Genomic DNA, 15,236 nt, shown 5'->3' on the forward strand with positions numbered 1-15,236 from the left:
TTGAGCTTTCTTCTCAGGCTGAGCAGCCACAGCTTGCTCAGCCCCTCCTTGTATGATGGGTATTCCAGTCCCATAATCATTTTCCTGTCCATCAGCTGGACTCACTCTAGTAAGCCCGTATCTCTCCTGTACTGGAGAGCCCAGTACTTGACACATCACCCCAATTTTCTCACTGGCAGAGTAGAGAGGAAGGATGACCTCCCTCGACCTGCTGGTAATGCTCTGCCTAACGCAGCCCAGGATGCTCTTGTCCTCTTCAGCTGAAAGGGCATATGCCTTTAAAGTCCACATCATCCAGTTGCAATGGATTCCCTGATCGCAACCATCTGTCATAACAAGTTGCCAGGGATTGATGACAGAAAAAGTAGTGATTTTCAGTAGTTGTTATCTCTTAAGAGAAATCAGTGAAGTCAAAAAACAAAAGTGTTTTTTCTGTGCTGAAAAAAAGTCATCCCAATCTAACCTTCTGCTTGGAAAAAGCCAGGTATCTTGGGTACTTATGTAAGCTCTGTCACTGGTGTCAGTGCCTTATGATCCGTATTCTTGTAACTCTCTGGTAAGATGTGGATGTGATCATCCACGTTTTACAAATGAAGAACTGAAGGCAAGGGGAAAAGCAGGGTGTGCAAACAGGTGTGATTATCCAATGCAGACACTGTCAAGTGGGTGCCCAGTTTTGAAATACCAAACTTGAAGAGTCTTACTCATTGTAGGTACTCTGAACTCAAAACCCGAGCTCTGCAGGACCCAGCTCTTCTGCCTCTCTGAATGCCCAGTGCTGGCAAGGCTGAATGATTCAGCATTTAATTCATTCACAAGTCCATTGGGATCCAGAAACAAGTAATTTCATTTCTTGCCCCCAGGGAGAGCAGGGTACCTACTCAGATTTTGCTTAATGCTCTTCTAGAGGAGGAGGCTGCTTGCAACATCCAGTAGCAGCTGCTGCTTTTTTTAAGAACACAACTGCAATGATGGTGGCTTTTTCTTTTAGATTAATTAGTTATGTACTAGAATACATAAATAAGCGTTGCAATAGAAACCAAGATCGCTTTGAGGTATTGTTTCTTCTTGACTACTGGGGTTATTATAGTCTCTACAGTAGTCAGCAGGGAAAATGAAAATCCTGTGTGTAATTTTCCATACTGGAGGAGCCTGGTTTGAACCCAGGTTGCTGCTGGGAAGTGTGCCCTAACTGACAACCTGTAGGCTGCTCTATGACGGGATTGGTTTTGGCCTCTGGAGGAAAAGCAGAGAGCATGCTCTTGCAGCCTGCATGATCCAGCATGTCAGGAAGACAGGCAGCTCGATTTCCCTCTTGGCATTTTGATGGGAAGCCTAGCCTGGTTGTTTGTGCTGGTGTGTAAAGCCATGTTGGTTAACATCCCTCACGTCAGCACCATCGCTGGTGGAGGATGAGTGACAGGGACAGCAGGGATATTCGTGAGGGTGCTGATGGGCTACAAGGTCCAGAACCCAGGGCAGTCTTCAGTGGGGGCCATGCTCAGGGCAGCAGAGGAGAGGAGGGAAAAAAATTAATCCCTGCAATTGCAAGCAAGTATTTCTGAGTGTGGTGGCTTTCTCCACTCCTCAGTGTCAGCTGTCCACTCAAACATGCCTCTCCAACAAGAAGGAGGGAAAATGGACAAGCTGGACGAGCCCCTAGCCCCTCCCAGCACATGGAAAGTGGCTGGAGTTAATGGAGAAGAGATGGGAGGTAAACAGAGCAAAACTGTTTTGTGCATATGGTTTACTCTTAGGATAAACAAATCCATTCCCAAGCATTACGTGTCTTGCCCCTTTCCTTCAAAGGAGGGAAGGGGAGGAGAAGGAACTGGAGTGGAGGTGGTTCAAAGGAACAGCTAGGACTATCAAGGAGGAAGGCAGGGGAAGTAAAGGAAGTAAGAGGAACGCTGCTTTGTTTCAGCAAGTTACCTTGCATCTGCTGACCTGTGTGCGGGGGTGGCATGCGTGTCTGCATGTTCTCACTCGGGGCCAATGAGAAGAAATGCAAATGAACTCTCTTTCATCTCAAGTTAATGCAATTTCATTTAACTTGCATCTGATCGTTCCTGCAGATTAGCTGATGGTGAGGCTGGGAGCCAAGCCTTCCCACAAATGCAAGGCAAATCTGTAGAGAAGCTCAACAGGGATCCTGGGATACCTCACCCATTAAGCGGTGTTCCAGCCCCTTTATGTGAGGGAATACCCTCCAGCTCTTTCTGGCAAGGGGATGCATTTGTAAAAAAGTTTCTAAATACGTTTTCTATCCTTTGCTGCAATTGTGGATCCTGATGTACAACATTCGTGCTACTCACTGTAAGAATAACTAAAAAGCAATGTTACCAACTGGTAATATGTGGTAATACTTTTAAATTTCACATTCTGGGGTCATGTGTATAGGAGAGGATCTGAATGTTTAATAGAAAGAAAAAATAAGTTTCTAGTCCTTGAGTTCAAAGAGAATGTTAAAATTATGCCTTTTGTGCCGCCCTAATGAAGAAAACCTCAGAAGGCAATGAAAAATAACTCTCATTTAATAATTTATTTAAAATCTCCTTGTGTGTAAGCCCCTCTGAGTTCTGTGGGTTTGAATTGCTTTTTGAACAACTTAAGGCTTTTTGGTAAGTGGCACAGTGTAAAAGGAAGTTGTACCTGTAAAGAAATAGTACAAATAGGAAAAACAAACTTCATTGTCCTCCCAACTCTTGAAACAGTGTTGGGTACATAGGGCTGACCCTCAGGAGAAAATGGACCGTGCAGTGCCAGAAGAGCAGCCTTGAAGCTATAGTCAGCACAGTGTCATGGTGAGGGCAATAATTTTACACCTTTTTGGCTTTGCTTTCTCAGGGTATGATCAAGTCCATAAAAGAGACCTTCTGCGGCAGGGACCATTTAAGGCAGTGGAAAGAGTTTAAGAAAATTTAGTGGTAGAAGGGTAGGGAGAGGGTTGCTCCCCCCATCCCGTTCCTACTGTCCCCCACTGTCACTCCAGGGCTGCAGTCCCAGTGCAGCAGATGGGTGCATGTAATGTGGTCTTTTGGCTGGTAGCTTTCTCATCCCCTTTCCCTTGAAGAAAGATGCTCCATTAATACAGCTAACTAACTACAATTACATAGTATATACGTGCTATATATATATATCTGTATATATACATATATGTAAAACTAATGCTGGTTGAGGTCTCGTTGCAACTCACAACCCAAACAAGCAGGACTCATCCAATGGTTGGATGAGAAATGCAGTGAGCTGCAGACAGTGGTGTGGCTCACTGTGGGTACTGCTTCCTCTCAGCCTCCACCTCGCCTGAAAGCTATTCTGCTGATGGTGCCATCTTCTGGGTTTATAAACTCATGGCTGCGACCATTTGGGCTCATTAGAGAGTGCCAGGCACTTCAGTAAGAACAAAGGAAGTTTGGTGTCCTACCCAAATTCCAACTTGGTAATTACAGAGCGTCTTTCTGAATACTGAGAATATTGGTGATTCCTCTTGCCTTAGTCTCTCAGTTATTTGGTGTGCTGCTGTATTACTGACCCATTCCTTCCCAGGTGCTATTGCACCCCCTTGCCACAGGAATTTACCCACTGCTTCCCTCTTTTCCCTGCACTGCGAAGTCTGTAAAGTGCTCCGGGACCTGCCTGTGTAACAGGCACCGCACAACTGTGTAAGAAAATAACAATGTCAATAAAACAAGCAGGTGTGCAGGATGGCTGGGGCCGACCCTGCCATGGGGGACACAAGTGGGACTGAAGGAGTCACAATTGTAAACGTCGTGCCCATCTCTTGTTCCCCAAGGCTTCTGCTGGTGCATCAGATGGCAGGTTGCACTGGCAGCCTGGAGGTTAGGTGTGCATCTGCTCTTTGCTCCCCTTGTGCCTCTGGGAGCAGCAATGAGATGGTTGTCTCTAAGGGAGGGGTTCCCCAGCTCAGTGTATTGCTTATCAGTCTCTACCTTGAGGCTGTTGATCCCTATTTACCCACTGAGAGAAGTAATCCTGCTGGGAGGAATATTCCCAGTGAATCCCTCAGCCACACACCGATACTGGTAGGCCTGCCAGACGGTCTGGGGAACTGCTGCCAGTGTCTCACTGTCTTAGGAAGCCAAAAAGAGCATTTCGTGGCCTTCTGGGCTTGGCCCGTTCCCTTCCACCCCTTTGGCCCATTTGTGAAGCCGGCTGTAGAGGGGGAAGCCCTTGTTCTCCCGGTAGATGTAGACGCCTGTGATGGCGTTCCACTGGGGGCTCGGCTGGACACCTTCCACCGGGAACTCCTGCACCAGCTCCTTCTCCTCCTTGTCCAGCGCCACGAAGCCAAAGAAGTGCTTCACATTCTTGGCTGCCAGGATCCTGGAGTGGACCTCGGCCGTGCGTCGGAAGAGCTTGTCCTCGTTGGAGCGGTACTGGGCCCAGTAAGCCTCCTGCCGGTAGCTCAGTGGCGAGCAGCAGTGCTTCAGGCACTTGGTGAGGAAAACCAGGACCGCGACGATGCCGATGAGCAGCCAGCCAAAGAGCTGAGAGAGAAGAGAGAGGCTGCGTTAGGACACAGCAAGGTGGTCTTACCCACTCCATGTGGCTTTCTCCCCAGCATGCCTACCTGGGACTCATATCTCAGCCTCCGCGTCACCTCGTCCCTGAACTTGGTGAGGTTCGCCGGCACATCTTTACAGGGGAATCTGGCCAGCACTTCGGCCCCATACTCGGCCGGGAACTTGTCGAGGGAGGATGGCCTGACAAACTCGCTGAGGGCGCAGATGTAAGCCTCCCCGCGCAGCAGCGAGATGACTGACCAGGTGACAGGCGCCACAGCTGCCCGGCCCATGATGGAGCCGAAGAGGAGAAAGGTGGCGGCAGCAGAGAAGTTCTTGGTGCCACGCTTGTGGCACTCAGCCACCAGGTTCCAGGTGTGGTTGTTCCAGATGACACCGATGAGGAAGAGGGCGAGGGCCGGGACACCGATGGCAGCCAGCCCATAGATGTAGTTGCGGGCAGGGGAGCAGGGGCAGTTGAAGGCAACAACCGAGAAAAGCTCCTCGCTCCCCACTGTGCCCAGGGCCACCAAACCATTGAAGATCATCACGTCTTTGCTCTTGAAGAACAAGGAGAGGAAGCGGAAGTTCTCAGCAATGAGGGCGGCCATCTCTTCCTGGGGGCAAGAGGAGGCACGTACTGCAGCAGGGGGCCGTGCTGGCCCACCTCCTAGCACCCAGGGACACACCAGTGGGGGGTGAAATGGCCTTGAGCTGGCTGATGTGCAAGAGGCTGCTCCAGGAGCACGACACCTTCACTGCTGTCCCTTCCTCCCACCTGTGTCCCAGCCTCTGGAACTGGTTGCTGATACCAGGTATACTTCAAAAAAGGCCGAAGAGAGATTCAGCATAAGCAATGTGTCAAACCTCGGTCATTTCAGCTTCCCACTAAGCTCCCAAAAAGCGTCTCTACAGTGAAGATTACCAATGGGACAGCTGTTCCTGCCCGTCATTTGCATGTTCGTTGTCTTTCCTTCTCTTTGGTTTTAGTCACCTCCCGCAGAGGTGATTACTGTCAGCGTCACTGCCAGACACTCGAAGATCTCCCAAGCCTACAACGAAGGAGAACGCCGTGTTACTGGGAAAACTGGACCAGAGCACTGGCACTAGGTTGTGTCCCCATCCCTGCCACTGACTCACACTAGCCCAGGCGCACGCGGCACGTGCATGCTGATGTCGTGCTGCCTTGAAGGTGCTGTGTGTGGCTTTCACCTCCCTCTTTAGACCTGATGAGTTAATATTTAGTAATAGGCAAAGGTATGTCAGGGAGGCAGCAAGAGGTGCTGTGAGATAGCCCAGCCGGTTTGCAGGCAGAGAGATGCAGCATGGGAGGAGCAGGCAGGAGCAGTCTCAGCTGACACGGGTGAGGGGATGCTCAGAGGCCGTTGCTACCAGCAAGAGAAGTTACTTTCTGGGAAAGCTGAGCTTATCTTGATGACCCAGGATACAAACACCAAATGCCGATAGAGCTCGGTCAATTACGTAGGAGGTTTTGCTAGGATTAGGTGTGGCAGGATGATCTCCTCTCCCAGAGTCCTGGCTCAGCCTCTAACTGATGGCCTGAAATTGAGCCCCTTGACCTGTGTGCCTCAGTGCCAGAGATGCATTTCACTGCCCTGCCCCTGTGTGGCTTCCCCCAGCCCCTGCTCCCAGTACAACACTGGTTATACTGGGATGCCCATCCCACTGACAGGGCTGGGCTGTGTGGACTGCAGGCACTCAGGACCAAGCAGGGGAAGGCATGTGCCCTGATTTTTTTGAAGGACAGGGAAATAACTGGGGAGTGTATTCATGCCCTCTGCAGTGATGCCCATTCCCCCATGCCACTTGCAAGCTGCATTTAATTAATTTCTTAGTTGACTTTCCATCTCTGCTGCAACCCCACAGGGTTTCATCTCAGGAAGCCCCAAGCACCTTGCTAGCTTTGGGAACCCTCACCCACATGATGAAACCCGCAGGCCTCAGAGGAACTGCTGCCACTGGGGTTTGCTGGAGACAGGAAGGACCTGAGCACCCAACTAACCATCTCCAGCACCTTGCACAGTGCCAGCAGCATTGGTGCATGTCTGGGGCTCTTTAATCCTTATGCTCTCTTGTACAAATCTTGCTCATGTGCTATGCTTTAAATCACTACTCTGATTCGGTTCATCTGCTGCCCCACCACATCCCGTTTTACCCTCTTCCTCTATGGGGCAGTGGAGGGGAACAGGGGCAGAAATTTGGTCTCAGTTCCCTGTTGTCTCTAATCCAGGACAGTCCCTTTAAAGTCACTGTGGTATCGCTGAGTTCAAACACAAGCAGCTCTTAATGTCTTCCTGCATCTTCCCAGTTTTCCATATGCAAAACTCCCTCAGCAAAAGAGACAAACCAGCCAAAAACTGCAGCCACGTGACGGGGAGCCAGGCCTCCATCTCCGGCTGCCGCGCTTTGTGGTACACCATGTTTGCAGCCAGATGTTAAACCTGCAAACTTGTTCTAGTGCATGGGGTTCAAAAACCTGTTATCAGAGTTACCAGCAACTAGTCCTGATAAACAAGGCTCTGCGACCTTCCTGACAGTGCCTGGCAATGGGCAAAGCAAAAATAAGAGGAGCTGGCAGAGGGGAGTATGTCATTCGGGGCGGGGGGGGGGCTACTCTTCCTCTTCTTGGTGGTTATGGTGCCTATCTGTGAGAGAGAGGGGTGGGTAGGAGGGGAGGGGAAAAGTTATTTGCAGCAGATCATTTTTTTAGCAGCCTCTGTTAAAGTCTTTCCCCGAAACACACATGAAAGCAAGAAAAAATGAAGTCACTTACTTGAAAAGTTGTTGAAAACAGTTCTAGAGCCTTCTCAGCTACTTTTGTGGTTTTTGCTCAGGCTCCGGCTGCGGGGGGTTCCTGGCAGCGTGCAGGGCTGTGCAGAAGTGGGGATGTGGCAGAGGCCGGCCTGATCGAAGTGAAAGCTGATGAAAACAGCCTTAAGAGTTTGGCAGCTTCCTTTTTCAGTCTGCAATGTGCCTTCGGCTGTCGGCTTTTGGGAGGAGGGAGGAGGTTGTTCTTGGGCCCTGTGCTTGGGTGGGGCGAAGAGCAGGCGCTTGGATTCTGCTGGGTGCAAGGCTGAGGTTGTGCCTTTAAAAAGAAAAAAAATAAAAAAAAAGGAAAGGAAAGGCTGAGAATGAGTCACTGGAAAAAGCACATCCTCCTTTTTCAGGCCTGTGGTGCAGCTGTGCTAAGGCTGGCTGGACAGCCTGGGATTTGCCTGGAGGATGGAAGCGATGTCGCACCTTACTGGGGTGCAACGGGGAAATGCTGGAGCCCCTCAGCCTGGGGGGTGGATGCAGTCCCCACGGTCCCCAGGGGATGTAGTCATGCATGGGAGAAGCCTCTGATCCCACATGAAGGGGCAGGGACTGCTGCTTTTGTGCATGGGAGCGGACTGAGCCAGCAGGGAAGATGTCAGCCTGGCTGGGTTTTTGGGAGAAGCAGAAACCCACTGTCACGAGCTGTGTGGGGCAGCCAGGTTTTGTTTCGCACAAGCTGGGACTGAGCATTGGGGCTGCTGTGGGGGCTGAGCAGGGCTGGGGGAGCCATGCGTGCAGGGCTGGGCACAGCCTGCGATTTGGCGAGCGTGGTGAATTCCTGCCTGGCTCAGCTTTTCCGCTCGATTCTTCCTCTGCGGAGTGATACCTGCGAGGCAGTCAAGGATGCCTTACTTTCCCCTTGCGTCGCTCCCTCCTCTCTGCCGTCTGTCCCTCAGCTCAAGCTCCTGCGCAGCCTGTTGCAAAGGCCAGAGGCTCCATCCTCCTTCTCCAGCCTCCTCGTCGCCATGTCCCCAGGCTTAAACTCAGCCTTCCTCAGAGAATGTCTTCAGCACAGACAAATCTTCAGCAACAGCCACATTCCCCTCCGCCAGAGCAAAGCTAAGCTCAGTCCAGTGTCAGCTGTTCTGCTGAGATTTTCAGACCGAGTCCTCCTTCTTACCCCCAGATCTGAGGTCCCCGAGCGGGTTTCTGGAGCTCCCAGGTGTTTGGGTGTGGTGCACCCCTTGGCACTCCCACACCTCCGCGCCTGCCTGGGGCTGGCTCCCCTCCTGCCTGGCGCCTGCCGCCTCGGCTGGGGACCCCGGGGCTCGATCCATGCTCGGGGCACTGTCGCTAACCGGGCTCAGCACTGGGACTGCAGCCAGGCTGAAATCCCAGGGGCTGTGTGGAGTTCCCTACCAAAGGCTCTTCTCCCGAAGGTGATGAACGATGTCCCCAAAATCTAGCAGAGAGAGGACAGCCTGCTTGCTCTTTGGGGACTTTTTGCGACTGCTGAAATTGCCACATGGGTGCAGAGCTCTGATCCTAAAAATCTAAATTAAAAGTCCAAAAGCTTCTCTTTGCAAATGCATGTTACTTTTTTTGGAATCTTAATGGCTCTGCTGTGGAGCCTGCCAGTCCTGAATGCTGCTCACCATTGTGAGTACCCTGAGTGGGCCTTTCTTGGTGAGCCATTAACAGTGCTGAACTGCAAATAATAGGAGTGGAAACTGCCTTTATCTTTTAATCTCCTTTGCTTTGTAAATCAGGTTTTGTGCCTACTAATTTCTGGGCAGGTGCCTTAATTAAAGTTTGGGGTGTGAAGATTAATGATAAATCTGTGTCACGCTCCTTTCTCCTGAGAGTCAGCCAGATTCAGCCTGCCCTTGACTATGGGCTTGCTAAGGCTCTCTCACAGCAGCTCGGAGAATTTCCTCGTCATTTTGGTCCTTTGTTCTCTCCCCACAGCCTCTGTGGAGTTACACACTGATAATTAATGTTTATGCAAACGACAGTCACCTCAGTTACCAGCCAGCTGTAATAAGTTGGTTTAAACAAGAACGCGGCAGCAGAAATTTCAAGGGGATGAGCATTTTGAAAGGGACGCGGCAGGGGTAAAAATCATCTCTCAAAAGGGGTTTTCTTTCTGCGTATTGGTAATAAAATCAGGGCTGCTGGGGAACGCTCTTCCGGGCTGCAATTTCCATAGTCAACTCGAGGGCCTGCATCCCGTCATCCTCAATTTGTATGGAAATGGGCAGCCACCTGGTATTGTGTAGGGTTGGCAGCACCTCCCCGGCTTCTTTTCCAAGGGACAGCTCCAGCTCACCGCTGGCTGCCACGCACAGGCAAAATGCACCAACTTGCATGGCCTCAGCACCCCAGGCTTGGCCCAGGGCCCCCCCAGTCCTTTTCATTGCACTGAAGTAAAGAAACACCAACAGCTTTTGTAAATAGCTTTTATAAATCCTTGTGCCTGAGCACAGAGCTTGAACAGTAAGCCTGAATTATTTATTTGGCTCCTTAAACAAACACCCAGGTGGGTTTTTAACATCAGTCTTTGTGTCAGGGAGGAATCCAGGTAAAATGGCAAGAACAAAGTGTCCTGCAGCAAATTTGTGGCAAGGAGTTGGCCTGGCTGCCACCCTCCATGCTGCTGAATGATAGCTGCTCTGCTGTCTGGACATTCCCTTTGAGGAGCATCTCTGTGGGCTCCTCATTGAATAGTACCTGTGACACCAACCACGCCTCTCCCATCATGTGTAACGCAATATGGGATGTCTCTTCACTAGCTCGTTGCTTGGATCAAATTTATTTTAAAGGTTTTCTTGGCCTGGAAGCTGTGTGCGTCCATGGGGACATAGTGTGTGGAGGAGTAATAGGGAGACTTTTGGGGTTTCACAACTTAGCATGAGAAAGGGGCACCCCCAGCTTGTTTCCCACAAGGGGATTTTTAATACAGCCTAAACCCACATGTGCTGCCCAGTGCTGAGCACGTCGTAAAAGAAAGGAAGTTTTGCACATCTGGTAGTGTCTGCCTTGGCAACTGCAACAGCACAAACCTGGTGCTTGGTGATGTGAGATACATGGCATGTCTGTTTGGCTGCCACATTGCACCCTTCGGCATCCCCAGGGCTCGTCCATCATGACCTTGAGTAGCCCTCTGGCTCAGCACAAAATGTTGCCTGAATTACCAATGCTATAGGATTGGATGTGAGAGCAGATGAGATCACACTGGCACTGCTGAGCCCTTTGGATGTCTGTCCCCCTGCAGCCCCCATGGCAGTGGCCCTCACCTCTGCCCAGCTTGGACCTGCCTGTCCACCCTCTCTGCAGCCCCTCTCCCAACAGCATGACTCTGCTTCTGCACAGCCCTGCACCCCCTCACACCCGGCTGTAGTAGGCAGCCATCTCCCTTCGGGGCATGGCAGGGTGCGCGGGGGGCTGTTCTTCCCCTGCCCAGCCGTTGCCACTGGGGAGGGCAGGCGGGTGGAGGTGCAGCGGGGGCTTACATCTGTGCCAGCTCTTCAGGGCTGTGTTCATGGTGCCCTGGTCGGTGATGCCCAGGAGCTTCTCGGCAGCTTCCCCCACATCTGCAGGGGCTTTTCTGGGCGGGTGGCAGCGAGCGGATGCCAGGTCCGTGCTCATGCCCTCGAAGAACTGCTGGATGCAAACCTTGGCAAAGCTTCTGGCATGCTCCGCACACATCTCGTCAAACAGCTTGCGCTCGATGTCGATGTAGTGGGACCAGTACCTGCTCTTCAGGAAGGTGGCTTGGGTGAAGCAGGGCCGGAGGGATCTGACCAAGAAAGCCAGCGTGGTCATCAGCAGGACAAAGCACCAGCCCAGAGCCTGCAGGGACGAGGAGGGAACCGGACCTGTCATAGGCAGGCAGAGCACCCGCCTGGCACTTCCCAGCAGCCGACAGGAGCTCCCCAGGCTGCAAACGAGCCTGGCTCCACTTTGGGCTGTTTGACTTTTGGCTGCATTTACACTGCAAAGCTGGATGAGGAGACCCTACATACCATATCAGTGCATCTGCGCTGAAATTTTGTTCGCAGCACCCACATAGGCAGCACCTCTCCACTTCTTGCCTTGTATAGCATCAGCAGGCAGTGACCATAAATAACACCAGACTGAATCCTGCACCCATCCCTCAGTCCTGCCTCTGATATGACCACGCCTCACCTGGGTCTAGCTGAGTCCTCTGACTCGCAGCTAACGTTGTTTCAGATGCTCCCTGGTTAATAAACACATATTGGTTGTTTCCATGCAAGTGTCAGAGGCAAGTGGCATAGATGCTTATTAGCTGATTGCTTGTACATGTTGTAATAACCAGCAAGAGCAACCGTGGGCAACCAGTGGGTTATGGGAGGGGGTGACAGCCCACCAGCCAGGCAATAACATCCACATCAGCCCCTTCTGGATGCAAGATTCTAAACGAATCTCTTCATACAGCTTGGCTTTGTATTGCTGCCCTGTGGCCCCAGGCTGCCCAGGCAGGAGGGGGGACCGAATTATCAGGTGACCTACAGCTTCAATCTCTGCACCATACTGGAGGCATAACTCTCTGGAGCTGAGTCTGAACACCTCGTACCCTTGCAAAATCACCACTCTCTCCTCCTGCAGCTTGATTTCAACAAGGAGATTCCCTCAAGGGAAGAGCTAAGACTGGCAGTGCTTAACCCTAAACCACCAGCGAGGGCACAACCATGATGCCTCTTACCTGCGAGATGCAGCGCAGGTACCTGACAGCCACTTCATTGGCTATGAGCTCCTGTCCATTGTAGATCTCCTTGCAGGGGATGCGGGCGAGGACCCGCTTCATCTCTCCCTGGGAGAGGCCGGGGTGGCTGGTGTTGCCCAGGGTCTCCACAGGCACCGAGGTGCAGAAGGCACAGGTGATGCACTTGCCATCCAGCAGCGTCACTGAGACCCAGACCGCTGGGGCGATCATGGCCCTCTGTGCCATGGAGCAGAACATGTAGCGCAGGACGGCTGGGTCCTTCCCTCGCTGGCCCTGGGGCCTCCTCCACTCCTCTGCCAGCATGGAGACATTGTTGTTCAGCACGAAGCCCAGCAGGAACAAGATGAAGGGGGGTACCAGGAGGATGCCCAGCCCATAGGCCAGGTTGTAGTGCGGCAGGCAGGGGCAGTTGAAATCAAAGGCTGAGTACATCTGGGCGCTGGCGAGGGCCATGATCCCACAGATGCCATTCATGAAGGATTCCTGGTTGGACTGGAGGAACTGGAAGATCATCCGAAACTTGTCCATCTTTCCTTGATGCGATTCCTTCCCCCACTGGGGTCTAAGATGTGGCCTCAGTTTACTTCTTTCTTTCAGCTTCCCTCTTCAAAGATGGGCATCAACAAGTCTCTGTGCAGTTCACTGATTTATTCATGCACTCTTACAGCCCCAATATTTAAAGCAGAAAATTAAAACATTATTTTCTGCAGATTTTGCTGCTTGCAAAAGTTCAGAGTTTGCTTCCTCCTGCTCTTCTTTTGGTCTGTGGGACCTGGGTTGTTTCTGGTTTGCTAAACCTGGCTTCATTCTTCTCCACATCTCCATTTCTGCAGTCTCCCAGCCACTGGTCCCCTTGCCTGGAGGGTGCAGGTGTTACCTGTGCCCTCCCCAGAGCAATCTGTACCCTGGGCAGGAAGGGGAGTTTGCTAGTTGGCCTCTGTGAACCTGTTTGCAAATGCAGGAGGTGGGTGCTCCTCCCATGACTGAATGGGAGGCCTCACCTCTGCGGTGCCAGTGCCAGCACACATGGAAAAGCGGGATGACAGCCCCCTCCCTCCATGTCTGCGTCACATCAGCAGCATCTAATATAAATACCGTGCAGGTCTGCCAGCCCTCTCCTCTGTATCTGCTTTACTGGGAAATGCTTTTTCTGTTTTATTCTGCAGAGGGAAGGAGAAAAGGAAAGGCAGAGGAAGGAGGGATAAAGCTCTCAGTGCTCTGTGATGTTGTATCCATATTGCCAAGATCTGCAAACATCCACGTTTCAGCCTGACTTAGAAGATGACACTTGTAGCTCCTTGGTTTTCATAGCTCTGTGCTCTCAGGGCTTGCTAAAATACCCTACAAACTGTATTTTGGCAACATCCAGAGGCACAGTGCTTTTCCTGGCTTTGGGGCTAGAGAAAAATAGGCATAGAAAGGAGAGAGGGCTGCAAGGGTGCAGGGGATGCATGCTGCTCCACAGGTGGGTCCTGCTGAGAGCACCTGAGCCCTGGGTACCTCTGATTTCTCAGGAGAAGCTCCCTGACCAGCAGAGCTCTGAGATTCAGGTTTTCCCCTGAGATTTCTTCTTTTCACCCACTTTCAATGAGCATTTCTGAAGGCCTTGAGTGCACTTTGCTCTGAATGACAGTGATGGAGGCTGAACAATTTTCTTGCAGCTGCCTCTTGTGGGTATAATCCCAGTCCCTTGATAAATTTGGGATGTGCAGGAATTGGGAATACAAGGAGGATGGGTAAATCCTGCCAGTGACCTCCCTGGCCCAAGGGCAGCCGCTGTTCCCTGAGGGACTGTGTTTCCCAGTGGTACCAGATCACCTGCAGGCATGGGCGGTGCAGAGCCCTTACTGCCCATCAGGCCAGCCAGTACCAGCAGCCCCGGGGGCTGAGGGTGCAGTGGAGCTGCCACTCCTCTGAAAGGGCAGAGCAAGGACTACCTGAACCAGCAATGTGCATCTGTTTAGCAGGAGAGGTTGGGGCTGGGATCTGGCCATATGCCTTGACCTGAAGCTAAGGTGTCTTAAGGGCACATTTCCTATGCAGCCAGTGCATGGTGCAGGGAGGACTGAGCTAGCTGGGTGCTGGGGTGGCTGGTCTGTACAGCACAGGGTTGCTGACAGTTTAGCCACACCACTTTACCTGGGTTTATTAATTCAGTAGCAACACCAGGCGATCTGGATCCAAGCAGACCTGAATACCTGCATTGCCCTCCCTGCTCTTTGTGCACCAGAAGCAGCCCAGGGCAGAGCCAGCTCAGGTCTGTGGTGGACATGTCCCACTTGTTGATACCGGAGTGCAAAGCTTCCCTATCCCTTCTGTCCCTCTCCCCTTTCGCAAGGACACAACTCAGTTCAACTCGTTGCTGTCAGCTCTGCAGACCTGGGCATGTTCTGGTGCAGAGATCCTGGGCACATTTGCCAGCACAGAGCCGACCAGACAGACTCCTCCCCAGCTTGCCAGAACTGAGATGAACACTAATGCGATGTGATAGCTATGGCTGGGCCAGGCTTAGCTCCTACAGCACAAACCTAAAAGAAGGGGACTGTGGTGTTGGTGCCCTCCTGCATCTCTGTTCCAGTTCACAAAGCAGCTTTGATGCACTAGGTTCCTCCCTCAAGCTGGCCAAAAGATGGGGGAATATTGGGACTACAAGTGGCCATAAAACAGATCGTTGCAGTATTGATCACCTGCAAGGTGTTCAGTCCCTCTGATCCAGCACCACCTGTGCTGTTGACATGAGTATCAATATACATCTGACTGTCTGGGCACCAGCGTGGCTGTGAGACACGTCACCAAGGCAAGCTGTACATAGGTGGGTGGCATGTGGGAGATACTTTTCCCTAAGGTTTTGCAGTGTGTCAGTACAGAGGTAGGAAGCCAAACTGGGTGTTTTGATCATTAGTCAGCACTGCAGTTTCTGATGTCTCCCCCCACACCAGCCCCAGGGCTCAGTTGATAATACCAAGTTCACCCTTAGATGCCACCACAGAGGTGAGCACAAAGCATATAGGTAATATCTGGGCAGTCTTAGCTCTGCCTGCTGTGGAAAGGTTAGTTGCATGATCTCATCAAATGGGAAGAGATTTGGCTGCATGAATATAGATGAGGCTTATAGTATTGCTAGCTAAAAGCTCAGGCTGGCTTCCCTGTTCACCTGGCGAGTGGCTGTTTGAAGGGCAGTTCACATC

The 15,236-nt window shown here is 51.7% G+C and overlaps 2 protein-coding genes across 3 annotated transcripts; both read right to left on the reverse strand.

The window, feature by feature from the left end:
- Positions 1 to 105: 105 nt before the first annotated feature.
- CALHM2 (calcium homeostasis modulator family member 2) lies at positions 106 to 7,788 on the reverse strand. Of its 2 annotated transcripts, XM_074831196.1 has the most exons (3): positions 7,318 to 7,788; positions 4,592 to 5,575; positions 106 to 4,508 (listed from the first exon to the last, which is right to left on the reverse strand). In XM_074831196.1, exons 2-3 carry the CDS (start codon positions 5,132 to 5,134, stop codon positions 4,092 to 4,094), a joined length of 960 nt encoding a protein of 319 aa, XP_074687297.1. In that variant the 5' UTR covers positions 5,135 to 5,575; positions 7,318 to 7,788; the 3' UTR covers positions 106 to 4,091. The 2 variants fall into 2 exon arrangements, with proteins under 2 accessions (XP_074687297.1, XP_074687298.1); XM_074831197.1 differs by lacking the exon at positions 7,318 to 7,788 and having other exon boundaries at positions 4,592 to 5,801.
- A 2,897-nt stretch (positions 7,789 to 10,685) lies between these two features.
- CALHM1 (calcium homeostasis modulator 1) lies at positions 10,686 to 12,576 on the reverse strand. Its single transcript, XM_074830076.1, has 2 exons — positions 12,028 to 12,576; positions 10,686 to 11,153 (listed from the first exon to the last, which is right to left on the reverse strand). Exons 1-2 carry the CDS (start codon positions 12,574 to 12,576, stop codon positions 10,686 to 10,688), a joined length of 1,017 nt encoding a protein of 338 aa, XP_074686177.1.
- Positions 12,577 to 15,236: the final 2,660 nt, after the last annotated feature.

This window comes from Strix aluco, chromosome 7 (genome assembly GCF_031877795.1).
Source record: "Strix aluco isolate bStrAlu1 chromosome 7, bStrAlu1.hap1, whole genome shotgun sequence".
Taxonomy (NCBI): domain Eukaryota; kingdom Metazoa; phylum Chordata; class Aves; order Strigiformes; family Strigidae; genus Strix; species Strix aluco.